Source organism: Chiloscyllium plagiosum, unplaced genomic scaffold, assembly GCF_037043375.1.
Source record: "Chiloscyllium plagiosum isolate Xiang-an unplaced genomic scaffold, Cpla_swu_hap1 HiC_scaffold_3, whole genome shotgun sequence".
NCBI classification, from domain to species: Eukaryota; Metazoa; Chordata; class Chondrichthyes; order Orectolobiformes; family Hemiscylliidae; genus Chiloscyllium; species Chiloscyllium plagiosum.
In genome coordinates this window covers 39156691-39183834 of record NW_028270141.1, presented here as the reverse complement: position 1 = coordinate 39183834, position 27144 = coordinate 39156691, and the positions used below count along the sequence as shown (strand labels likewise).

General features: G+C 42.1%; 2 protein-coding genes across 4 annotated transcripts in view; one reads left to right on the top strand and one right to left on the bottom strand.

Moving 5' to 3' along the window:
* Positions 1-1266, bottom strand: part of elp3 (elongator acetyltransferase complex subunit 3) — an 80324-nt gene extending 79058 nt beyond the window's left edge. For both annotated transcript variants that reach the window (XM_043680446.2, XM_043680465.2), the window contains exon 1: positions 1178-1266. In XM_043680446.2, coding sequence (XP_043536381.1) covers positions 1178-1199 — 22 coding nt within the window. In that variant the 5' untranslated portion in view covers positions 1200-1266. The remainder of the gene's footprint in view (positions 1-1177) is intronic.
* A 14804-nt stretch (positions 1267-16070) lies between these two features.
* The window catches only part of slc17a5 (solute carrier family 17 member 5), a 37538-nt gene continuing 26464 nt past the window's right edge, over positions 16071-27144 (top strand). For both annotated transcript variants that reach the window (XM_043680488.2, XM_043680479.2), the window contains exons 1-2: positions 16071-16201; positions 18999-19195. In XM_043680488.2, the coding sequence (XP_043536423.1) occupies positions 16144-16201; positions 18999-19195 (255 nt within the window). In that variant the 5' untranslated portion in view covers positions 16071-16143. The remainder of the gene's footprint in view (positions 16202-18998; positions 19196-27144) is intronic.

Below are 27144 nucleotides of genomic sequence, written 5' to 3'. Positions count from 1 at the left end.
AAAATTATTCATCATCAATGAAATACTTTTATAATGCAAACTCCCATAAACAACTGTGAGGTAAATGACCAGATCATCTGTTTAATGGATTGGTTGAGGTATAAATGTTGGTCAGGACATCGAGGAAAACTTTGATAAAGTATCAAAGGAGCTTGTACAGATGCCTTTTCTCCGGTCTCCCTCCTATCGGAAGGATGTTGTGAAACTTGAAAGGGTTCAGAAAATTACAAGGATGTTGCCAGGGCTGGAGGGTTTGAGCTCTTGGGAGAGACTGAATAGACTGGAGCCATTTCCCTGGAGCTTTGAAGGCTGAAGAAGGACCTTATAGAGGTTTATAAAATCATGAGGGGCATGGATAGTGTAAATTGACAAGATTGTTTCCCCTGGGGTGGGGGAGTCCAGAACTAGACAGCATAGGCTTAGCATGAGAGGAGAAAATTTTAAAAGGAACCCAAGGGCAACCTTTTAACAGAGGCTGGTGCGTGTATGGAATATTTGATGGAGACTGTTACAATTATACAGCATTTAAAAGGCATCTTGATGTGTATATGAATAGGAAGGGCTTAGAGGGATACGGGCCAAGTGCTGGAGAATGGAACTCGATTAATTTAGGATATCTGGTCAGCGTGGATGAGTTGGACTGAAAGGTCTGCTTCTATGCTGTAAATCTCTATGACAGTGTTGTGGCAGCAGGTTTAATCATAGCTTTCAAAAGAAAGCAACAGCTGTTCTCCCTTCCTTTTGGAAATACCTTCTCTATATCTACTCTATCAAACTGGATCATAATTTATGGATCTATAACAGGTTACCCCTCGCCTTCTCTTCCCTAAAAAACTCAATCCTGTTCAGTCTTTCCTCCAGGTTCTCAGTTCTGTAATTATTGTCGTGAGTCCTTTTTATTACCCTTTTTTAAGATACGGTGCAAAAATCACCGTATCTTTTCTATAACATGGGCACTGCAAGTTGACATGACAAAATTCTTATTTCAGCTGCTCAGTCCAATTGAAGGTAACTACCAGAAAGAAAACTAAAGGTGCTTTTGGACATCTTTGCTTGTTCATTAATAATATGGAGATTGAGGAGGCTCTCTGACTGAGAGGCGGTGTGTGCCTTATACAACCTCCAGAAATAAAATGACAATCTGGAAAATAAAAACATTTCAAAATAACAAACCAACCTTTCTTACGCGGCTTCCCCATGCTTCAATATTTAAGCAGCTGCCGGAAGTCAGGAGCTCACTGCACGGCACTGACGTGAAATCAACGACAGAGTGTCGCAAAACGGACGCAGTCCGGAGCGAAACAACTGTGGGTCACGTGACCGGACGGACGCGATCAGGTCAGGGCTATGGCAACGGGGGCGTGGTATGCTGTGAGGGAGCGGGGCGTGCTATGAGGGGGCGGGGCGTGGTATGATGTGAGGGGGCGGGACGTGGTATGAGGGAGCGGGGCGTGCTATGAGGGGGCGGGGCGTGGTATGATGTGAGGGGGCGGGGCGTTGTATGAGGGGGCGGGGCGTGGTATGATGTGAGGGGGCGGGGCGTGCTGTGAGGGGCAGAGCTTGATTTGAATTGTGGGAGACTGGACTACCTCCTATACCTGTGTCTTTCCTTGGAGAATATAGTTTTAATGAACCTGTTCGGAGATGTTTTTACACATTTCTGGAGCAGGTGGGACTTGAACTCTGGCCTCTCGGTGCAGGCGTAGGGACACAACCATTTCTCTGTTTTCTAAGTGCAGTCTCACTAGCACATTGTATAGTTTTAGCAATTTTTCTCTATTTTAGTATTCTATTTGCTTTGAAAAATGATCATCAGTCCATTTATCTTCCTATCTGCTGAATTTGGATGATTTATGCGAGTGACTTCCAAGTTCCAGTGCAGTCTTTCTCTATTTAAATAATATTCAGTCTTCTATTCTTCCTGCCAAAGAGCAACCCCTCACCGCATTATATTCCATCTGGCATCGTCACAACTTGCCTCCCCATTTATTTTTGTGCCATCTGCAAACTTATATTATATTTTAAACATTAGAATTTTGCCTGAATACTTACTGACCTGGCTTTAAGAAGGACACAAATGTTTCACAGTCCTCCTACTAGGTGGAGCAGAGATATTGCTGATGGAATTTGCCGAGTGTATTTCTGTGTCACATTTGCATCGTCCAGGTCTCATTGCAATACAGGAGTGTGACTACAATAACTATGTATTTTCTGTGACTTTTGCTGGCTTGAAGAATTCTTTGTTAACATATTCAGAGAAAGTAGAGTTGGAGTAGTTGTGGATCTCCTCATTGTGAGAAACAAAAGCTCACTCACTTTAATAATTTCAGTCCGAGACAAATATCTGAATCCGCCATTTATTTATACACCTATAGGTGGGTGCCCTGTCTCATTACCAGGTAAGGTAATGACAAAATGCACACCAAATCCAACAAACTCTCGAAATTTATACAGTTTGAATCCCCATATTTTTCCTTATTCCATTGTTTGTTCCCTGCTTCGCTTACGTCACTCATTTCCTTAAGACTTATCCCACAACTTCTGTTTATCCTGTTTTGTCCGTGACAAACTCTTATCTCTGACTCCCATAAGGGTGTTTGACGTCAGTCTATTATAGATTATTGATTAGGCATATCTTTTCTTCTATCAGCATCTATTTCCATCCAGAGGCCACTTTGACCTCTTTAATTAGGGTTTGTTCCTGTGTCTCTGCACAAGCGAGGAGAACAGATATTTTCCTGTTTGCCCATATATCCACCATTGTTCTGTATTCATGTCTCATGCTCACATATCCTTTCTTTTTGCTGAATATGTATTTTCTTATTCCTGTTCTGTATCAGAATTTATACTTGCAGAAATAACATTAATTCATTTATATCCCACAATTTCCCCTTTTTCTTTTCATTACTATCTGTTATCTTCTGCATTTTTGTCTCTTTCTTTTTTTAAACATTGTTCCCAAAATTCGCAAGCATTATTTCAGAGATTTCATCCATCTTAGTCTCACTCATTTCCTTATTATTTAGTTGATAAAGTTGCTCTGTCTGATTCCCCTCAGGGGGATTCGTTTCATCAAGGCTGTTTCAATCAGCCTCTGGGTGAGCCCTCGTATACAGGGTATGATACAACAGCCAATGGCCACCAATACCCCGACTACTACTATCAGGGAAGTAAGGATAGAAACCACCACCCCCTTTCTCTGCTAAAATCATATCAAGGGCTATTCTATTTTCCCATGCTATCCTACTTGTCGCATCAAGCTGTTCTGATATTCCTTTAACCGCCTCTCTCGTATAATTTTATAAATCGCTGTTGATTATAAAAAATGTAATTTATCCAGTCTACATTTTTATTAATTGTTACCCACCAAAAGAGGGCTGACTCAAAGCCTGCTGCAATCTGGTTACGAGCTTTGAATTCAGGTACTCCCCTAGGGACTCCTACTGAATCAAGATAAATCCTGTCATCAAAAGAAGTATCTAACAGTAATCTCTTACCCCTTCCCTTTTTCCCTACTATCTTTTCCTTCTCAAATGCCAGGGTAAATGGAATTGCCAATTGTACAATTGCGCATATCCCTCTCCAATCCGGAGGTAGGGTGGGTCTCAATATTTTTCCTCCACAGTACCACCACAGATCCGCTCGGGGAACCTTTAATGCTGAGTAGTTCCCTCCCTTCTCCGTTTCGGTAACATTCTTAATCTCTGTACATAATTTCAGCTCCCCCAAATCTCTCGACCAACTCGTACCTCGCCTGTGCACACATGACGTGTGATTTCCAACTGCAGCGGAAAATGTGGGGGGAACTTTTGCATCTTTCTCCTCCAAGGGAGGGAACATCAGAGATAGGGAGGTACAATTCCTATCATTCCATGCAGTCTCATCCTGATACAGGGCTATCATACATTTCATGCCCTTCCTGTCTCGCTTCCACCCGAGCGGAAAGGGAACCACCTGGGCCACTGACCTACCGGAGGCACATGCATAGCAATTGCTTTTGTTCAGACTTTTTACAGTATACTTTACCCATTCAACCCAGGCATTTGCATCCCCGTACCCAGTCTCTATCTCGATGGTCTGTTTCAAATCCTTTACCTCTATAATTTTTACTACTGTAGGATCATTGGGAGGGGTGAAAGGTTGTATCTCATTACCCAGTAATTCTACCCATTTTCCCTGTCCTATGCTAATTCGAAAACAACAGCCCACAAACTCCTTCCCATTTGCTTTCATTTCAATCCCAAATGTTTCATTTAATTGTACCTCATAAGTGCCACCTCCCAAAACCGCTCCGTGCCATGTGGTTTTTCTTATCGTTAAATATATGGGGTTACACTTTTTATTGGGACAATCGCGTGCTGGTCGGAAGGGGGCCCGGTGTATTGTGACAAGACCATTATACCAGGTACCATCCCCGAGGCCATCCCCATAGGACTTAAGATGTATCTCTGAGTTGCGGTATTGTCTCTGATTAGCTACATTCCCACAATTTACTAAGCTACATATATCAGTGTCTATTACTTGTGGATTGTCAGACTCAGGAACCATTAATAATACATATGAAAATGATATGTGACAAAATCCTAATACCAAGAGGGCTAGCATCATAACTCTAAGCATTCCCAGTATTCTGATCATTATGCTAGAACACAAAAAGGCTTAATATACAATCTTACAGAAATAATTCCGCACTCGCGTCGCCACTGTATAGTCAATTACTCAAAGTCTCTTTAGTCTGAGTTTCAGCAGGTCTTGCGTTGATTCGGCTGTCCAGACTTCTTCCTCAACTGGAGGGTCCACTGGCCCTTTGATCCGAGTATAATGAGTCCAGCCTTTTTCCGCCATCCTTATTGCCGTTTCGGTAGTCAAAAGAGCCTGGTATGGCCCTTCCCAGTCCGGCTGCAGCTTAGTCTCTGTCCATGATTTTATTAAGACCCAATCTCCTGGCCGGATGGGATGAACAGCAAATTCAAGGGGCGGAGTCTGTGCCAACAGATCCTGTTTTCTGAGGAAAGATAAAGAGGAGGACAAGCCCAGTATATACTTCTTTAAAAACAAATCTTTAGTTTCGGGAATTGGCAATTCTCCCTGTGTTCCCAGATAAGGTAATTCAAATAAGATTTCATAGGGGGATAGTCCCAAATCTTTCCTCCGCCAAGGGACAAGCCCAAAAGGCATCCTTTAAATCTATCACACTAAACCATTTGTGATCATGAGGGATCTTACTTAATAACATGTAGGGGTTTGGCACTACTGGGTGCCTGATCTGTACTATTCGATTTAATGTTCTCAAATCCTGCACCAATCGATAAGTTCCATCAGATTTCCGCACTGGTAGAATTGGGGTATTATAAGGAGACATACATGGCTCCAACAAACCATCTCTAATCAGTCCCTCAATTACTGGCTGCAGTCCCCGTTTACCTTCTATGGAAATAGGATATTGTCGCTCACAGACAACGTCCCCTTTCCGTTTTAAATTTATTAAAAGGGGAGGGATCTGTAGTTTTCCACGATTCCCTTCTCTAGCCCATACAATAGGGTCTATCTCTCTCTCTGCATCCTCTGTCAACATCGCCAGTTGTACAACTAATTCTTCTTCCTGAATTCCAATCTCCAGTCCTAAAAGGATAATTAAATCTCTCCCCAGTAAGTTACTTCCTATATCAGGGATATACAGCAGTTCCCCTGTGATCCTATCCTTAGGACCTTCTATCATCATAGGTTCAAATACTGGAACAGTAAATCCTTCCCCTTTCACCCCCGAAACAGTAATTGACCGTGTTAACATTTCTACTTTCTTTGGTTTAAAATTCGGCAATGACCGTGCTGCCCCGTATCTACTAGGGAGATTACCTCCTCCCTACACGGTCCCACCTTCAAGTTTATCAAGGGTTCCTGGTGGGCCCCTGAGGGCAGGAACCCCTGAGACCCCTATTCTTCATCATAATTCATAAGCGGAATTGCCTTTTTCTTCCCTTTGTAGATCAGGATACTCCTGCTTAAAATGCCCTATCTTTCCACAATAATAGCATCCTGCCTGTAGCGACTTCCATCTCTGCCCCTGTCGCTCAAACCCTCTATCAAATGCTGTCCCTTGTCCTCTCCCTCTTTACAAACACTTTCTGTGCCTCTCTCAACAATTCATCTAATGGTTTTTCGCTCCATCCTTCTATCTTCTGTATCTTTCTCTGTATGTCTGGCCATGCTCTTGTCACAAAATGTACTTTCAAAAGACCCTGTGCCACTGGGTCCTCAGGGTTCATTCCAGAGTATTTCCGCATTGAGTCCCTTAATCTTTGCAAGAAAGCTGAGGGAGTCTCATCTTTCTCCTGTCTAATTTCAAAGGCTTTAATCAAATTCTGTGACTTCGGAACTGCCTCTCTTATTCCTTTTAGAATCAGGTCTTTCAATTCCCTCATTTCTTCTCTATGCTCTGGGTTTTGGTTTTCCCACTGGGGGTTTCTGAGGGGAAACTTCATCTCTCCCTGTCCAGCATCCCCATCTCCAATCGGGTGTTCCCTGTCCCATATTTTAATGGCAGTTCCTCGTACAAGTCCCCTTTCCTCCCCAGTAAAAATATATTCAAAATAGACATTAATTCAGCCCAGGTATACAGACTGGGCCCCAAAAATTGATCAATTTGTTCAGACAACCCCACCGGATCCTCAACCAGGACCTCCATTTCCTTTTTAAATGTTCTGACCTCCCCACTGGTGAGTGGGCACTTACAAACCCAATCTCTTTGTCCCCTATGGGCACCTCCCAAAGCGGATAAGTCGTTACGTTTTTCCCCTTTTTCTTTTTTTTAAAGAAATATTGCAATATTTCTAGCTCCCCATAACTTCAAACACCAATTCATCAATTCACTTCAAAGCCTGTTCCTAACTTATAAATATATTTATATATATTTACGTTCATTTCTTCAGTATTTAATAGTTAAAATGCAAAATGCATACAGTTCCCAATTTTGCAATTCACTGTAATTACCCAGTGTTAGTCCTTTAATTTAGATCCAGAATGAGTTTTCCTAAATAGTCCTGGCCAATCATTGCTCAATTACAATACTATAGGTCGTAAAATAATCAGAACTTGCCTTAAAAGAATTTGTCTACTCAAGTTTTTTTAAAAAAAAACTTCTAATGCATGAACAATGGCTGAATCCAAGGTCACAGATATTAACCATAGAATTTTGCTTTTACTACAATCTAATGTTGAACTGAAACTTCAACTGTCCTCCATAAATCGCTTTTATGTAAAGATAAAAGAGATTAGTTAGAAACTGATAGTAAGGCAGTCATGATCTGTAAAAAGAACAGGAGTTATCATTCCTTTTTTTTTTCATAATCACAATAGAATCCTTAACCTTAAAAGAAATCATGTTAAGTTTCCATAACAAAATCAGATTCAAAACAGTCCTGGAACTCAAGCTCCAGGGAATAAAACACAAACATTCAATCACCAACAAACAAATGTTCACTCAAACCAAATCACAAAGGGTTAAACTTCCTACCAGCTGTACAGCTCTTTTCATTCTCTCTCTCTCTCTCACACACTCTCTCTCTCTCACATTGACATATAAACTCAGATATTCACAAACCCAGTCTTCGTCCGATCTGTACTTTGGCCAGAAGACAGCGGGACGAAGAATGGAGTCCTTAGTAACAATATTTAATCATCTTTCTCCCTTGCACAAGTATTATTTTGCCAATTTCCACAACATCCTGCCCAAAGGACTTTCCGGAGGAATGTTGTAAGGGACCCCGCCTCCATTTCCATTGCCTTTTCCTTACTTTGTTTCCCCGGAGGCTTTTTTCTTACCCAAAGCGCAAGCCATATTGAGTTCCTTCGTTAGTCCCTTATTAACTACTAAAACTCAATCCCGGCCACCAAGGCAATACTTAAAAGTCAATTTTCTTACCTTGGTCTGTGCACAGAGTTGCCTGGCCCCTTTTGTCACCGTATTTTCTATCGAGCTCCTATCACTGTCTGATTCAGATGTCTCTCTTATAGGATTCACATCAGTCACCCAAGGGAGCAGACCAAACCGGGACACGAGACCGCTCCTCAATGGGGAACGGGACGCGTCTTCCCAGTGTCCAAGGCCAGCCACTCCTCCCGGTGATGGAAGAAAATCCCGGACACGAGCCCCCAATTGTGAGAAACAAAAGCTCACTCACTTTAATAATTTCAGTCCGAGATAAATATCTGAATCCGCCATTTATTTATACACCTATAGGTGGGTGCCCTGTCTCATTACCAGGTAAGGTAATGACAAAATGCACACCAAATCCAACAAACTCTCGAAATTTATACAGTTTGAATCCCCATATTTTTCCTTATTCCATTGTTTGTTCCCTGCTTCGCTTACGTCACTCATTTCCTTAAGACTTATCCCACAACTTCTGTTTATCCTGTTTTGTCCGTGACAAACTCTTATCTCTGACTCCCATAAGGGTGTTTGACGTCAGTCTATTATAGATTATTGATTAGGCATATCTTTTCTTCTATCAGCATCTATTTCCATCCAGAGGCCACTTTGACCTCTTTAATTAGGGTTTGTTCCTGTGTCTCTGCACAAGCGAGGAGAACAGATGTTTTCCTGTTTGCCCATATATCCACCATTGTTCTGTATTCATGTCTCATGCTCACATATCCTTTCTTTTTGCTGAATATGTATTTTCTTATTCCTGTTCTGTATCAGAATTTATACTTGCAGAAATAACATTAATTCATTTATATCCCACATCATCAATGATGGCCTTTTGAGAGAGGTGGCTGCCATGTTAGGGGAAGTGGTCAACATATTCGAGAGTATCTACTCCAGCAGAAACTACACGACAAATACACACCAGAAGCTGTAAAGCACCAAAGTTGTAAAAGGACCTGTAGGAATACAAGTCCTTATTTCTTCTCATTATGAAGCAAATGACTTTCCCATCTAAGATCAAGGTGCTTTTTGAAAACAGCATATTATAGCACAATTAGGCAATTTGCCTCTTCAAGTCTGTTCAATCATTCAGTGAAATTACAGTGAACATTTGAGATCCCCAACTCTGGTCTCTGCAGGATACTGCAAGTCACATCAAGAATATTAAGACCATAAGACATAGGAGCGGAAGTAAGGCCATTCGGCCCATCGAGTCCACTCCGCCATGGCTGATTGGCATTTCAACTCCACTTACCTGCATTCTCCCTGTAGCCCTTAATCCCTTATGACATCAAGAATTTATCAATTTCTGCCTTGAAGACATTTAGTGTCCCAGCCTCCACTGCACTCTGTGGCAATGAATTCCACAGGCCCACCACTCTCTGGCTGAAGAAAGGTCTCCGCATCTCTGTTCTGAATTTACCCCCTCTAATTCTAAGGCTATGTCCACGGGTCCTAGTCTCTTCGCCTAACGGAAACAATTTCCTAGCGTCCACCCTCTCCAAGCCATGTATTATCTTGTAAGTTTCTATTAGATCTCCCCTTAAACTTCTAAACTCCAATGAATACAATCCCAGGATCCTCAGCCGTTCCTCATATGTTAGACCTACCAGTCCAGGGATCATCCGTGTGAATCTCCGCTGGACACGCTCCAGTGTCAGTATGTCTTTCCTGAGATGTGGGGACCAAAACTGGACACAGTACTCCAAATGGGGCCTAACCAGAGCTTTATAAAGTCTCAGTCGCACAACAGTGCTTTTATATTCCAACCCTCTTGAGATAATTGACATCATTGCATTCGCTTTCTTAATCACGGACTCAACCTGCTTGTTTACCTTCAGAGAATCCTCAACTAGCATTCCCAGATCCCTCTGTACTTTGGTTTTACGAATTTTCTCACCGTTTAGAAAGTAATCCATGCTTCTATTCTTTTTCCCAAAGTGCAAGACCTCGCATTTGCTCACATTGAATTCCATCAACCATTTCCTGGACCACTCCTCCAAACTGTCTAGATCCTTCTGCAGCCTCCCCACTTCCTCAGTACTACCTGCCTGTCCACCTAACTTTGTATCATCGGCAAACTTCGCTAGAATGCCCTCAGTCCCTTCATCCAGATCATTAATATATAATATGAACAGCTGCGGCCCCAACACTGAACCCTGCGGGACACCACTTGTCACCGGCTGCCATTCCGAATAAGAACCTTTTATCCCAACTCTCTGCCTTCTGTCAGACAGCCAATCCTCAATCCACACCAGTAGCTCAACTCGAACACCATGGACCCTCACCTTGCTCAGCAGCCTCCCGTGTGGCACCTTATCAAAGGCAACTCTGGTCTCTGTGCCTATTGTATCTGTGCCTCTTGCATTTTAGCCGATTTCCTAAATAAGTCAATACTTTACCTACCATTAACTCCAAGTTTAGTTAGTAGTTTCATAAGATGGGCTTTATCAAACACCTTCTGGAAGTCTTTAACAAAAATATTCATAGATGTGGCATAGGGGCGGCACAGTGGTGGGGCAGCACGGTGGCTCAATGGTTAGCACTGCTGCCTCACAGCACCAGGGATCCCAGGTTCAATTCCAGCTTCGGACAACTGTCTGTGTGGAGTTTGCACATTCTCCCCGTGTCTGTGTGGGTTTGCTCCAGTCTCCTCCCACAGTCCAAAGATGTGCAAGTTAGGTGAATTGGCCATGTTAAATTGCCCGTGGTCTTAGGTGCATTAGGCAGAGGGAAATGGGTCTGGGTGGGTTACTCTTTGGAGGGTCGGTGTGGGCTTGTTGAGCCGAAGGGTCTGTTTCCACACTGTAGGGAATCTAATCATGATCCACATACACCTTCATTCACCTCTCCAACAAATTCATTTAGGTTTCTCAGGCAATACCAATCTTGTACAAATCTGTGCTGTGTCTCCGATCTGCTGAAAATTTTAATATGTTTGACAACTTTGTCTTAACTGTAGATTTGCCAACACCAATTGTTGGAAAGCTGTTCTAGAAATCCCTGGATTTCCTTGCTCATCTTCCTTTAATAACAGAATAACACAATACTAAAATAGGAAGTTGTAATCCTTAATTCAGGGAAAAGCAGATGTGAATAGAGGACACAAAAGTTGCAGGATAGTTTTGATGAGGCTAGCTAATTGGTCTTAAATGATCTTATAATGTTATTAAAATAATTTACGAAATACGATGTCAGTGGAAAGGCCTTGATGGTGAACACCTATCTTAAACTGCTGTACTTCTTGGGGTCAAGATACCATATTGCTGTTAACAGGGGAGTTTCTGGGGATTTTGACCAAGTGACAACGAAGGAAGAGAAATATGGTTCCAAATTCAGATTGTGTGTGGAATTTACAAGAGGTAGCATTCCCATGTGTCTGCAGCCCTTATCCTTCCAGGTGGAGTTTGGCAGGTACTGTCAAAGGATTCTCTGAGTTGCTGCAGTGCACATTGGTGCCATCATATGCTGTTAGTGGAGTAAGCAAGTGTGTGGAGGACTGCATACCAAGGGAGACAATCAGGACATACAGAACCTGCGAAAAACCAGGCTTGAGGCCTTCAGATCAGGAGACCCACTCAAATAGAAGGAATCCAAGTATGACCTTTGCAGAGCCATTAAGACAGCCAAGGACCAATACCAATTCAAACTAGAGACCCAGACAGACACCCGGCGGATATGGCAAGGACTGAATGACATCACAGGTTCTAAAAAGAGACAGTGCAAGATAGCATATGATGACATATCCCTTCCAGATTGTCTCAACATCTTCTATGCTCGCTTTGAGCAGAATTTCAGTGGAGAGGTGACACTTATTCCAACAGGTCCTGACGAACCTATCCCAACAGTCACTGCGTCAGAGGTTAGATCAGGTTTCCTTCATGTGAATCCAAGGAAAGCAATGGGACCAGACGGAGTACCAGGCCGTGCACTCAGAGCATGTGCAGATCAACTGGCAGAGGTCTTCTCGGATATCGTCAACCTCTCTCTGCAGCAGGCCACTGTCCCTGCCTGTTTCAAGAGGGCCAACATCATCCTGTGCCTACGAAGGCTCATGCAGCATGTCTCAATGACTACCACCCAGCGGCCCTAACTTCGGTGGTCACGAAGTGCTTTGAAAGGCTACTCATGACATTAATCAACTCCAGCCTCCCCACTATTGACCCACTCCAATTTGCCTATCGGACCAAAAGATCCACGTCAGATGCCGTATTGCTTGCCCTTCACTCCTCCCTGGAACATCTTGACACCAAGAACAGCTATGTAAGAATCCTACTCATTGACTACAGTTCAGCCTTCGAACCTATTATCCCCTCGAAACTGATTGATTACTAAATGTAGTGATCTCTGACTAAGCTCCACTCTCTGCAACTGGATCCTCAGTTTCCTGATCCACTGACCACATACAGTGAAGATTGGGGACAATATTTCATCCTCACGAACACTCAACACGGAGGCACCAAGGGGTATGTACTCAGCCCCCTATTGTACTCGTGGTATACCCATCACTACGTCACCAAATACCAGACTAATGCCAGTTACAAGTTCACTGAAGACACCATGTGGTGTAAAATTCCAAGCAGTGGAATGTGGTGAAACGGTTAAAAATTATGTCCCAATACATGTGTGAATCTAACCGGAATGGAGGTGTTGCTTAGTCCCGTGTGAATCTTCTTATCTGTATGTAACCAGAATGGAATGTGTTTTTTAGCCTTGCTCTGCTGTTCACATGAATGTTTATATCTGGAAAAGAATAAAAAGCTGGAAAAGTCTCCAGTTCGGTGAGTCTGCTCCGGGGTTACGTTTAACCGCCGAGCGTGGGTTGTTGGCAACCGCTCTACAAGAACTGACGGCTCCCAGTTTTTGTAACATGTAGAGTGAGCATAAACCAGACCCGTTGTGCGACACTGCGGGGAATAAAATGCCCATATTCTAGCAGTCTCGCCTCTTGGTCGTTTGTTCTGTGTCAGACTACTCTCCTACGAACCTGACCTTGAGAATTTTTTAAAACATTTGGCGTAGTCGAGCAGGGTCAATCGCAATTGAGGAGAGATTTTGATACAGAACAATGTTTTGGAAAACGACTAAGAAACCAGAAGAACAAACTGTGGAGGTCCCGACCGTCCCGGGATGGCATGGATGTGGGCATGTACGTGGCAGTTTGTTTGAGAAAGGATCCCAGTCCTGCCGAAGAACCCCTTGCCTGGGGTACAGCGGAGGATGTGGGCATGTCCAAAAGGCTGAAGCGGAGTTAACAGAATTGAATGGGATTGAACTGAACTGAACTGAGTGGAACTGAAGTGAATCAAATTGAACGGAACAAAATGGAACTGAGCTAAATTGAATTGAAATGGACGGAACTGAATTGAACACAATTGAATTGAACTGAACAGACCTGAACTGAGCTGAATTGAACTACACTGAATTGACTGAACTGAAATTAACTGAAACGAATTGCATAATGTAACACATGTATTGGGCCAAGCAGTGGAATGTGGTGTAAAATTCCAAGCAGTGGAATGTGGTGAAACGGTTAAAAATTATGTCCCAATACATGTGTGAATCTAACCGGAATGGAGGTGTTGCTTAGTCCCGTGTGAATCTTCTTATCTGTATGTAACCAGAATGGAATGTGTTTTTTAGCCTTGCTCTGCTGTTCACATGAATGTTTATATCTGGAAAAGAATAAAAAGCTGGAAAAGTCTCCAGTTCGGTGAGTCTGCTCCGGGGTTACGTTTAACCGCCGAGCGTGGGTTGTTGGCAACCGCTCTACAAGAACTGACGGCTCCCAGTTTTTGTAACATGTAGAGTGAGCATAAACCAGACCCGTTGTGCGACACTGCGGGGAATAAAATGCCCATATTCTAGCAGTCTCGCCTCTTGGTCGTTTGTTCTGTGTCAGACTACTCTCCTACGAACCTGACCTTGAGAATTTTTTAAAACACACCACCATAGTCGGTTGAATCTCAGATGGCAATGAAACAGACTACAGACAGGAGGTGGAAGACCTAGAAAAATGGTGCACTGAGAACAACTTAGCTCTCAATGTCAGCAAAACCAAGGACCTCATTATTAACTTTCTGTGGGATGTTACTCATGTACCCCTACACATTAACAGCACAGAGATGGAACGAGTGGAGAGTGTTAAACTCCTGGGAGTGATCATCCACAACAAGCTTTCTTGGACTCTCCATATGGTTACAAATGCCGAACAACATCTCTTCTTCCTCAGGCAGTTGAGGAAATTTGCCAACTTTTATAGGTGCGCCATCAAGAGCATTCTGTCTGGATGTATCGCTACCTGGTATTGCAACTGTACCATTCAAGATCGGAGACGGTTACGGGAAGTGGTGAACTCCGCCCGGATAAACACAGAGACCAACCCCCCATCTATAGAATCCATCTAACAAGCCCACTGTCAAGGTCCATGCCGACCAAATATCCCAACCCAATCTAGTCCCACCTGCCTTCACCCGGCCCACATCCCTCCAAACCCTTCCTATGCATATATCCATCCAAATGCCTTTTAAATGTTGCAATTGTACCAGCCTCTACCACTTCCTCTGGCAGCTCATTCCATACACGTACCACCCTCTGCATGAACATCTTTCCCCTCTCACCCTAAACCTATGGCCTCTAGTACTGGACTCCCCCACCCCAGGGAAAAGACTTTGCCCATTTATCCTATCCATGCCCCTCATAATTTTGTAAACCTCTTTAAAGTCAGCCTCCAATGCTCCAGGGAAAACAGTCCCAGTCTGTTCAGCCTTTCCCTATAGCTCAAATCCTTCAACCTTGGCAACATCCTTGTAAATCTTTTCTGAACCCTTTCAAGTTTCACAACATCTTTCCAATAGGATGGAGATCAGAAATGCATGCAATATTCTAACAATGGCCTAACCAATGTCCTGTACAGCCGCAACATGACCTCCCAACTCCTGTAACTCAATGCTCTGACCAATAAAGGAAAGCATACCAAATGCTTTCTTCACTATATATGCCTGTATTTAAAATCTAATTATCTCACACTGTCACTTCTTTCTTTAGGAAGTTATTTGAAATGAAGATCTGAAGAAAAAAACAACTTTAAGCCTGTAAGAGGAAATTAAATATTAAATTACTTGAACACAAGTGCTTGAAACATAATGATGTATGAGTTTCATATAATAGGTATTAGCATATTTACAAAAGATTAAAATATGTTTGCTAGTATTGGTTATACAAGGACATTTTACAATAAGCCGAGATGTCCATTCTCAGGACTTGTTACTTAAATTCTTTCACTTTGTGTCTTTCATTGTTGTTGATTTATTACATGCAATAGCACAGGGGATGGACAAGCATTGTTCAAAAATGCACTAAGGTCACTCATGACAAAGTGATGTTGCAAATGGTCTCACTCCAACCCTGGCCGGACTATCTTCTGCAATGCTGGAAATGTGTTGCTGGAAAAGCGCAGCAGGTCAGGCAGCATCCAGGGAACAGGAGAATCGACGTTTCGGGCATATGCCCTTCTTCAGGAATGGCTTGTCTACTGCCTCTGAACCTAGCATTCGATTTCCTATACATATTACCCCTAGTTGACATTATCTCTAAATATGAGAGCTCCACACGGATTCTAAAAGCCTGGTTTTACCTTACCACTGTTTATCTTGACCCCCACCAACATTGTAAGCCAAGTTGTTCAATGTCCATTTCTGAGGGAGCTTCAGTTTCCTTCAATTCAACTTTGGGAAGAGCAAAGACATAATCTTAGGGTCGCAGTCACAAATTCTGTTCACTTTGCATCCCGCTACCTGATCAAATTGCGGACTCTTTCTAGTTTCCACAAATGCTGCCAGTTTCCCCTGCTCTCTCTAAATTTCTATAAGATTTCCAGCCTTCCTCCGGTGTGTTGCTTTTCTTTTGTTTGGCTATGAACTGCTTTCTGGGCAATGAGACCCCCACCCACCCAATCCCATGAATAAGTAAACGTTACAGGCACAAGCAGGAAGATGACTATGATCGCAGGCTAGCTGAACCCAGTGCTGTATCTGATCGGGTTAACTGGCACGAGACACTCAGAGGAAGGCTCGAGTTCCTTCGTGCACGAGGACGTCACCTGACCAACGTCTCCCTGGGCGCGGGCACTATGGAGACGTGCGCGTGATGGGAAGTCCGGGCCCAGGGCAGGAGGCCATCCGAGTGTGAGGGGAGTTGCTGGTGTCTGCGACATGGAGGGTTCCGGGGATGAGGATATCCAGCCGCTCCTTGACAGGGAGCGGAGGAAAGGTGCGTGACCGCGGCTTGTTGGACAGTGTCGGTGGGTGCTGTTACCCGACTCCCAGGGCTGCCCAGTAGCTACCATTCTCTTAAGATGTGTCCCGGCCGCAAACATCTTCTCTCCTCCCTCCCCCTCGGAAAGACTGCAACTGTTTTTGTCACTGACTACAGCGTAGTCATTAAAAAAGCGAAACGTCTGCTCGTCCCGTCCTAGATGTGCTGGCTCTTTGAAAGCATTCTCATCCCCGGAACGATTCCCCTCTGTCCTCATTTGAGGTCATCCCCCCCCCCCCCCCCCTTTCAAAATATATATTTTATACGTGTCCCCTCGTCGTTCAATATGCCATTCCCCATTTTAATTACCTTTTACTTCCTGATCTCTCGCATCGTTGGTTCATTTCTCCACCAGCATTGTCAGATTATCTCCTCGGAGGCTGTGCCCTGCAATGGAAGAGCTTTTGTTTTAAGTTCCCTGCTCAGGTGCTGAGGTAAACTTGGGTTTTAACATTCTTTTACGTTTATCTGTTATTTGCATCTGTATTTGGATTAGAACTGCTGTGGACATTTTCTTTAGAGAATTCACTGCTCATAGAGTCGTGGAGGTCTACAGCGCAGAGAAGGACCCTTCGCCCCGACGCATCTACTTGGGTCAAAATCAACCATCTAACAACTCTAATCCCATTTTCCAGCGCTTGGCCTATTGCCTTGTATGCCTTGGCAACGCAAGTGCATATCTAAATAATACTAAAATGTTTCTATTACTCATACAGGCAGTGAGGTCCACATTACTATTACTGAGTGAAAACATTTCTCTTCACATTCTCTCTGGCCCCTAACCATAAATCTCTATGCCATCTGTAGGTACTTTCCTGTGTGTATTCATTGTTTTGCATTACAAATTATTTAACCTAGGAATGCAGTGCTGTACTTGTATGGCACAATATGCAATATTTTATGCATACAATCCTTACTGTGTGGAAGCAGGCCAGTTGGCCTATAAAATCCATACCAATCCTCCCAAGAGCATCCCACCCAGACTCGCCCTATCCCAATAATTCCCTAACAAACCTACCTAGCCTACGCATCCCTGGACATTATAGGCAATTTAGCATGGCCAGTTCACCTAACCTGCACATCTTTGGACTGAGAGGAAACTGGAGCACTTGGGGGAAACCCGCTCAGACACTGAGACCGCAAACTCCAGACAGGCAGTTTTTCCAATGGTGGAATCTAACTTTGATCTCTGGTGCAGTGAGGCAGGAGTGCTGCCCCAATTTTACATTGACTTTTTGGACAAAACATGTTCTCAGGAACCTAAGTCTGGCTTGAACATTGATTTCTAAAGTCATTTTTCACTGAAAGTCATTTCACTAAAAGTCATAATTTGCACAACTCAATCAAAATCTCATGATTTTTAAAAACACTTAATCTCTCAACTTCCAATCAAGAGAAAATAACCACCATTTCTCCAATCTTTCCATATAAGCACATGCAGGAGGTGGGATTAGTTTAGAATGTTGCCATGGTTGGCATAGACCTGGTGGGCTGAAGGGCCTATGCCTGTACTGTACTATTCTATGTTGTCCTATGACTAAGGCCCCCCAATCCATGGCCACATACGATTCAAGCTCCTTTGCATTTCCCAGGTTTTGACATCCATGCAGTCTATTGCTCAAACTTGAATACAATTTTCCATATTTGTTTTATTTGACATTTCAAAGCTTGACATAATGTCCTCGTGTACATATTCTCTTGCATTGCAAAGTCAAAGGTTCATTATGTTTTTAATAAAACTTGTCTTGCCATCTTCAATTCATTTTTTGTAAATTTGGGAGATTTATGAATACTAAATGTTACAGAAAAAAACGTAATTAAAGGTTTCACCATACACCTATCTCAGCCCAATAATAACGAACCTTTTAACACACTTTTTCCTTATTGATAGGGGAGTTATTAGTAAATGCAGTTGGTGGATTGGCAAATTTATAAATGGCAACAGTTTGTAATGAGTACTTGAAATCATTAAGTTCTAAAATGCTGAGCTCTGAACTTCAATGTGTCTGAATCGCTAGTTAATGTTTAAATGAAGAAATCGTAGTCTCTAAGTTTTCTAATTATGCTTAATTACTTTTTAAATTATGCTTAATAAATCTGATTGACCTCAATGACAAATGATCTCATTGTGCAAAGGCTTTGCCGTCATGGTTTTTCATATTGTAAAATATTTTGTAGACAAATTATCCTTTGGCTTCTGTCTTCATGATGTAAGTCTCAAGACAGGATTTGAATTAAGAAATTGCAGCATACATTAATTTATTTTCATATATTGAAAGCAGTAATGGTGTGTCAGTGAACAAAACCAGATTCATTGTTAAAAGTTGCAAGAATTAGAATGGCTGATTCTGAAACACTAGAGTTACAGTGATGTAACTTTGCTCTAGTCTCCAAAGGTAGCAGTGTGTATATTTCCAACCTATTACTTATTGGGTGAATTTTTATGGTTTTTCTTTATCTTTTCAGCAGGGTGTGTAGCTGTGAATGGAAGCAATGTGCCCTTAATAGTTTATACTACTAAAAAAAGAGACTGAAGGGGTTAGAAAAGCATTGAGTGAAAAGCATTTAAAAGACCAACAGATGAAGTAGGAAAGCATATTTAGTTCACTGATTAATTTATTTTTTCAACGCTGTTGTTCTATGGAAATGTGCCACCATTTCACGTTTCTGCCGAAATCTCTAGTTTTATTATTAAATTTGAGACTGTATGTAATGTTAGATTGATATATTCTATTCTCAATATTCCCTTCAGTTTCAGCATGCTGCTCAGCTCGATGCAACTTGGCGATTTTGGCCTTTTGGGGATTTTTTGTTGTGTACGCACTACGTGTGAATCTCAGTGTAGCAATGGTCGAGATGTTAGATAATAATGCAACATCATTGAAGAATGGGAGTGTTGAGGCATGTCCACCACATTCCAATTCTACTCAACAAAATTATGTGAAAAAGGTAAGATAAACTGTCGCTGATTTGTTCATTCAGATGAGCTAATCAGTATTTGTGAAAGGTAGTGGAAAAAAAAACCTTTTAGCACAAAATATTTTTAGTGTGTTTAGTTAACTTTTTTCTTTTTGTATATGAGCTGATGCTCAAACCTGATGCTATTATGTAGGTGTCTTTGGCTGCATTTTTAACTTGGCATTTCTGGTGACTGATGATTTCTATCAACGTTTTTGCTATAAATGCTGTGTCTTACAATCTTGTACTCCACAATCACCTGATGAAGGAGCAGCGCTATGAAAGTTAGTGCTTCCAAATAAACCTGTTGGACTATAGCCCAGTGTTGTGATTTTTAACTGGTGACTGATGCAATGTACAATTTAAGATACTAGTGCTTTGAATTCCCTTTCGTTATATTGTTGATCAGGGAGGAGAATCACAACAGTAGCATTGAAATGACTGCCTGTACAATTTTTCAAAAGTATTTTGACTGTTGGACTGGGCAGCTGTTCATGATTTCCAGTTAATGCTTTGACTCTTGACAGAATAAAACTATTTGAGTGAAGTCTGCAGGACAAAACATCTAGTGCCTTATAAAATAGCACCAGTGCTTTCAAATGGAATTTGCTGTACAGATAGCTCTGTCCGAAATTTACTTAAAATGATACTAAGTCCTAATCTTAATGCAACTGACTGTTTGTTTAGTTTATTTGAAATGTGTGACAGTGCCTAGAATTTGATGATTTAATTAGTGGTTATGTAACTTTGGAAGTTTTGCACAGGTATATTTAGCATGATCCCACTTGTATCATATGGTTCCAATGGTAGGAAGATGCAATTGGAGAGGATTAGGAACAGAGTGGGAAAAGTGGAGGCTGCTGTTGGAGCTTATAGCAGAGTGGGAACACTAGTTGTGTAAGCTTCTGTAACTGATCATTGCAAATTTGGATATGAGAAACATAGACCATTTGTCCCTTCAAACCTGCTCTGACATTCAGTATGATCATGACTGAATGTCCAGCTGAGTATCCTATTTCCATTTTCTCTCCATATCCTTAGGTCCCTTTTAGTCTGAAAAACTGTATCTAACTCTTTGAGAACATTTTGATGTTTTGGTCCTAACCACTTTTTATGGCAGAGAATTGCACAGGTTTATCACTCTTTGGGTGAAGAAATTTCTCCTCTTATCTTCAGTAGTTGACTGCATACTTTTAAACTGTGATCACTTGTTCTAGACTTCATGGTCATTGGGAATATCCTTCCCGCATTTACCCTGCCTAGTCCTGTTAGAATTTTATAGTCTTCTAAATGACAGTGAATATAGACCACTAAGCCAGACTCTTTAGTGGGTGATGGATTCTTAGGGGAATGTAGCACGAACAGCCAAGTGTCTGGCATTGAGACTGGCTTTAATGTAATGAGGGGTACATCTGGTTCCAAGCGATGGACTTTGTTAGGGGATTCTAGTCTGAGGTACAGACAGACGTTTCTGTGGCCAGCAGCGAAAATTCAGAATGGTGTGTTGCTTCTCTGGTGCCAGGATCAAGGCTGTCTCCGAGACGTGCAGAATGTTCTGAAGGGGGACGGGCCATCAGGAGGTCATTATGCACATTGGAATCAATGACATAGGAAGAGAAAAGGTTGAGATTCTGAAGGGAGATTAGAGTTAGGCAGGAATTTTAAAAAGGAGGTCTTTGAGAGTAGTAATATCTGGATTACTCCCGGTCCGAAAAGCTATTGAGGGCAGGAATAGGAGGTTAGAGCAGATGAATGCATGGCTGAGGAGGTGGTGTATGGGAGAAGGATTCACATTTTTGGATAATTGGAAGCTCTTTTGGGGTAGAAGTGACCTGTACAAGAAGGACGGATTGCACCTAAATTGGAAGATTTGCTAGAGCTGCTCAGGAAGATTTAAACTAGTAAGGTGGGTGGGGGGGGGGGGGTAGGAGAAACCCAGGGAAATAGTGAGGAAAGAGATCAGTCTGAAACTGGTACATTAGAGAACAAAGGCGAGTCAAAGCAGAGAACAAGGTAGGACTAATAAATTAAACTGTATTTATTTCAATGCAAGGGGCCTAACAGGGAAGGCAGATGAGCTCAGGGCATGGTTAGGAACATGGGACTGGGATATCATAGCATTTACAGAAACATGGCTTAGGGATGGACGGGACTGGCAGCTTAATGTTCCAGGATACAAATACTATAGGAAGGACAGAAAGGGATGCAAGAGAGGAGGGGAGTGGTGTTTTTATGGGATAGCATTACAGCTGTACTGAGGGAGGATATTCGTGGAAATACATCCAGGGAGGCTATTTGGGTGAGACTGAGAAATAAGGGAGGATCACCTTATTGGGATTGTATTATAGACCCCCTAATAGTAAGACGGAAATTGAGAAACAAACTTGTAAGGAGATCTCGGCTATCTGTAAGAATAATAAGGTGGTTATGGTAGGGAATTTTAATTTTCCAAACATAGACTGGGACTGCCATAGTGTTAAGGGTTTAGATGGAGAGGAGTTTCTTAAGTGTGTACAAGGAAATTTTCTGATTCGGTATGTGGATGTACCTACTAGAGAAGGTGCAAACCTTGACCTACTCTTGGGAAATAAGGCAGGGCAGGTGACTGAGGTGTCAATAGGGGAACACTTTGGGGCCAGAGAGCATAATTCTATTAGTTTTAAAATAGTGATGGAAAAGGATAGACCAAATCTAAAAGTTGAAGTTCTAAATTGGAGGAAGGACAATTTTGTCGGTATTAGTAAAGAACTTTCAAAAGCTGATTGGGCACAAATGTTCGCAGGCTGGAAAATGGGAAGCCTTCAGAACTGAGATAACGAGAGTCCAGAGAAAGTATATTCCTGTTTAGGGTGAAAGGAAAGGCTGGTAGGTATAGGGAATTCTGGATGACTAAAGAAATTGAAAAAGAAGGAAGCATATATCCGGTATCGACAAGATAGATCGAGTGAATCCTTAGAGTATAAAGGCAGTAGGAGTATACTGAAGAGGGAAATCAGGAGGGCAAAAAGTGGAAAAGAGATAGCTTTGGCAAATAGGGTTAAGGAGAATCCAAAGGGTTTTTACAAATACATTTAAGGACAAAATGGTAACTAGGGAGAGAATAGGGTACGTCAAAGATCAGCAAGGCTGATTGTGTGGAGCACAGGAGATGAGGGGGATACTAAACAAGTATTTTTCATCAGTATTTACTGTGGAAAAGGAGAAGCAAGATATAGAATGTCGGGAAATAGATGGTGACATCTTGAAAAATCTCCAAATAATAGAGGAGAAAGTGCTGGATGTCTTGAAACGCATAAAGGTGGATAAATCCCCAGGACCTTATCCGGCTTACCTGAGAACTCTGTGGGAAGCGAGGGAAGTGATTGCTGGACTTCTTACTGAGATATTTGTATCCTCGATAGTCACGGGTGAGGTGCCGGAAGACTGCAGGTTGGCTAACGAGGTGCCACTATTTAAGAAAGATGGTAAAGACAAGCCACCGAACTATAGAGTGGTGAGCCTGACGTTGGTGGGCAAGTTGTTGGAGGGAATCCTGAGGGACAGGATTTGGAAAGGCAAGGACTGATTAGGGATAGTCAATATGGCTTTATGCATGGGAAATCATGTCTCATAAACTTGATTGTGTTTTTTGAAGAAGTAATAAAGAGGGCAGAGCAGTAGATGTGATCTATATGGACTTCAGAAAGGTGTTCAACAAGTCTCCCCATGGGAGACTGGTGAGTAAGGTTAGATCTCATGAAATACAGGGAGAACTAGCCATTTGGATACAGAACTGGCTCAAAGGTAGAAGACAGAGGGTGGTGGTGGAGGGTTGTTTTTCAGACTGGAGGCCTGTGACCAGTGGAGTGCCACAAGGATTGGTACTGGGTCCACTACTTTTCATCACTTATATAAATGCTTTGGATGTGAGGATAAGAGGTATAGTTAGTGAGTTTGCAGATGACATCAAAATTGGAGGTTTCGCGGACAGTGAAGAAGGTTACCTCAGATTACAACGGGTTCTTGATCAGATGGGCCAGTGGGTTGAGAAGTGGCAGATGGAATTTAATTCAGATAAATGTGAGATGCTGCATTTTGGGAAAGCAAGTTTTAGCGAGGCTTATATACTTAATGGAAAGGTCCTCTGGAGTGTTGCTGAACAAAGTGACCTTGGAGTGCAGGTTCATAGCTCCTTGAAAGTGGAGTCGCAGGTGGATAGAATAGTGAAGAAGGCATTTGGTATGCTTTCCTTCATTGGTCAGAGTATTGAGTACAGGAGTTGGGAGGTCATATTGCGGCTGTACAGGACATTGGTTAGGCCACTGTTGGAACATTGCGTACAATTCTAGTCTTCTTCCTATAGGAAAGATGTTGTGAAACTTGAAAGGGTTCAAATAAGATTTACAAGGATGTTGCCAGGGTTGGAGATTTGAGCTATAGGGAGAGGTTGAATAGGATGGGGGTGTTTTCCCCGGAATGGTGGAGGCTGAGGGGTGACCTTATAACGGTTTAAAAAATCATGAAGGGTGTGGATAGGGTAAAGAGACAAAGTCTTTTCCCTGGGGTCGGGGAATCCAGAACTAGAGGGCATAAGTTTAGGGTGAGAGGGGAAAGGTATAAAAGAGACCTAAGGGGCAACCTTTTCACAGAGGTTGTATGGAATGAGTTGCCAGAGGAAGTGGTGGAGGCTGGTACAATTGCAACATTTAAGAGGCATTTGGATGGATGTATGAATAGGAAGGGTTTGGAGGGATATGGGCCAGGTGCTGGCAGTTGGGACGAGATTGGGTTGGGATATCTGGTCGGCATGGATGAGTTGGACCGAAGTGTCTGTTTCTATGCTGTACATCTCTATGACTCTGTGACTCTCTTCCTATGAGGTAAAAACAATGACTGCAGATGCTGGAAACCAGATTCTGGATCAGTGGTGCTGGAAGAGCACAGCAATTCAGGCAGCATCCGAGGATTTTGATTTTGCCTGTCCTCGGATTTTGATTTTGCCAGCACCACTGATCCAGACTCTCTTCCTATGTCAGTCATCCCAGGAATCAGTCTAGTAAACCTATGTTCCATGCCTAAAGTCAGAGCAGGTAAGGAGTCCAAAACTGCACTCTGCTCCAGATGGGGTTTCACCAAAGTCCTGAACAAGTGCAAGATATCCCTGCTCCTGTACTCAAATCCTCTCGCTATAAAGGCTAACACACTATCTGCCGCTTTCGCCACCAGCTGCATATACATGTTTCCTTTCAGCATCTAGTGTACAATGACACCCAGATCTTGTGCACCTCCCACATTGTTAATCTTGCATCATTCAGATAATTTGCCTTCCTTTTTTGGCTGGAAAAAGTGAGGACTGGAGATCAGAGCTGAAAATGTGTTGCTGGAAAAGCACAGCAGGTCCGGCAGCATCCAAGGAACAGGAGAATCGACGTTTCGGGCATGAGCCCTTCTTCAGGAATCAGGAATTCTCCTGTTCCTTGGATGCTGCCTGACCTGTACTTTTCCAGCAACACATTTTCAGCTACCTTTTTTGGCTAACAGGCTAATTAACTATTCGCACATTATATTGCTTTCTTTTGCTGAAAGTTGATTTTGCAGATCAAGGTCAAAGTTCTGTGACCAGCCCTCAAGAACTTTGCATCTCAAAGAAGAGATATAGAGCAGGTAGTGTGTTCATTGTTCTAGTAACAAAAAAAAACTGAAACAGCAGTGTGGAACCTAAAATAGCATCTCCTCTTCAGCTTAGTATGTTAACAAACATTTCAAAATTAAACTACCTAATGAAAGGAGAAGGTGTGTTCCTTATTTTCACTTAACATTTGGACATGACAGTCCAATGACTGCTGTGGATTAGTTGCTGTTTGAAATGGCCGAGTAAGGATTCCGTTGTCACCAGTAACACCATGAGGGCAGTTTGGAATAAGTGATAAATGCTGGGCTTGACAACCACATTCTGTAAAAGAGTTTTAAAAAAAAAATGCAATTCAACCTTCAGAGATGGAGAGTCAGCAGAGAAGGGAGTTCAAGAATTTAGGGAGAAGAGGTGCCGACACCATTAGTCAGTCACTCAATAAACATAAATGTTTAGTTTTGACCACTTTGAAGAAATTATCTGCCTCCCTCAGATGCGAACTTGGCTCCCCCTACCCCCACCACCATTCCTGAAGAAGGGTTATACCCAAAAAGTCGACTTCTCCATCTCCCTATGCTGTTTGGCTTGCTGTGTTCTTCCAGCTTCATGCTTTTCTACTTTGGAATTCAGCATCTGCAGTTTTTTTTTTGACTCTAAATAAATCTACACCACTGTGAAATCTCTTCAAAGGATACCCACTTTAAAGAAGTGCTCTGCCTCCCTCAGACATGAACTCAGCTTCCCCCATCCCTACCTCCATTCCATTGGCAGTCAAACTAGTTTTGGGACTGGTATACTTCTGGGAGTGTCTTGTTGAAATTTAATTTCATATTTGGAGTAGGTGGTAAGATTTATAGATCCAGGCTGGATGGCTAGTCAGTTTAACTTCAGTGGTAGGGAAACTTCTAGAAACTATTATTTGGGATAAAATTTAATAATCGCGTGGAAAAATGTGAATTGATTCAGAAAATTCCACATGGATTTGTTGAGGGAAAATTGAGTCTAACTAATGTGCTGGAGCTTTTCATAAAGGCAATATAGAGGGTTGATGAGGCAAGCCAATTTATATAGTGTACATAACTTGCAAAAGACACGATACAGTGCAACACAACAGACTTGTCAGGAAAGTTATAGGTCGTGGAATAAAAGGAACAGGTTTCCCACCAAGAAGAGAGAAGCCAGCAGTGTTAAGGAAGACTAAGTTCTTCTATTAAGTTGCACAGTTTCTTGAAAAAAGAATATTAATGTTTTTTTCCTTCATTTATCATTGGATCAATACTCTGTAATACCGTAGTTAACCACATGATGGCACACTTGGGAAGGAATTAGTGCATTGGAGAATGGTTCGAGGGATGAGACAAGATTGAAGAAATTGCAACTGTTTTTCTTGGAGTGGAGAAAGCTAAGAAAAAATCTAATAAGTTTACAAAATAATCAAATTTTCAAAATGGAAGCAACGTGCAGAGGTTTTGAAAAAAATCATGAGAATGGCATTCATTTAAAGTGCTGAGAACAGATGTAGATGTGAAGGCTTCCTCCTGCGCTAGCGATTCTGTGCTTTGCAAGCTGTAATTTGATTTGAAAATTGAATGTACTTTAATATTAATTTGAATAGTATGTACATTTCATTAAGGGTATCTATGTCACACAAGTTAGAATAACACCCTGAAAAGGAGAAATCCAAAGGCATAGCAATATGAATCAGGAAATTCTCCATCATAATGGATTGTTGTACTCCGTCACAGGTTTATTATTGAATTTTACTTCAAAGTTTTTTTAAGATAATTTTTGTAAGTATAAAATTAATCAAGCAACTTGAGGCTATTTTAAAAATTTAAAACTTTTTCCATTGATCACATACCAGACTTAAGCATTCCAAATAACCCACTTTAAAGTTAACATAATTTTGCCCCAGTCAAGTGACATTGCCCGGTTATTATCACTCTATGATTCAGAGTTTTTGCAGTACAGGTTTCAATTCAATCAGAATTTTTCAATCCTGTGCTAACAGGTAATCAAATTTGGCTTTCTTCATTCTTCTTTGTGCTCCCTGCCATCTGGCCTGTCTGAACAAGAAGAGAAAAAACTAGCAATGTTATAGGAACATTGAGTTTTTCTCTTAAGTTGCACAGTATCCCAAAGGTAGAAGACAGAGGATGGTGGTGGAGGGTTGTTTTTCAGACTGGAGGCCTGTGACAAGTGGAGTGCCACAAGGATCGGTGCTGGGTCCTCTAACTTTTGTCATTTACATAAATGATTTGGATGCGAGCATAAGAGGTACAGTTAGTAAGTTTGCAGATGACACCAAAATTGGAGGTGTAGTGGACAG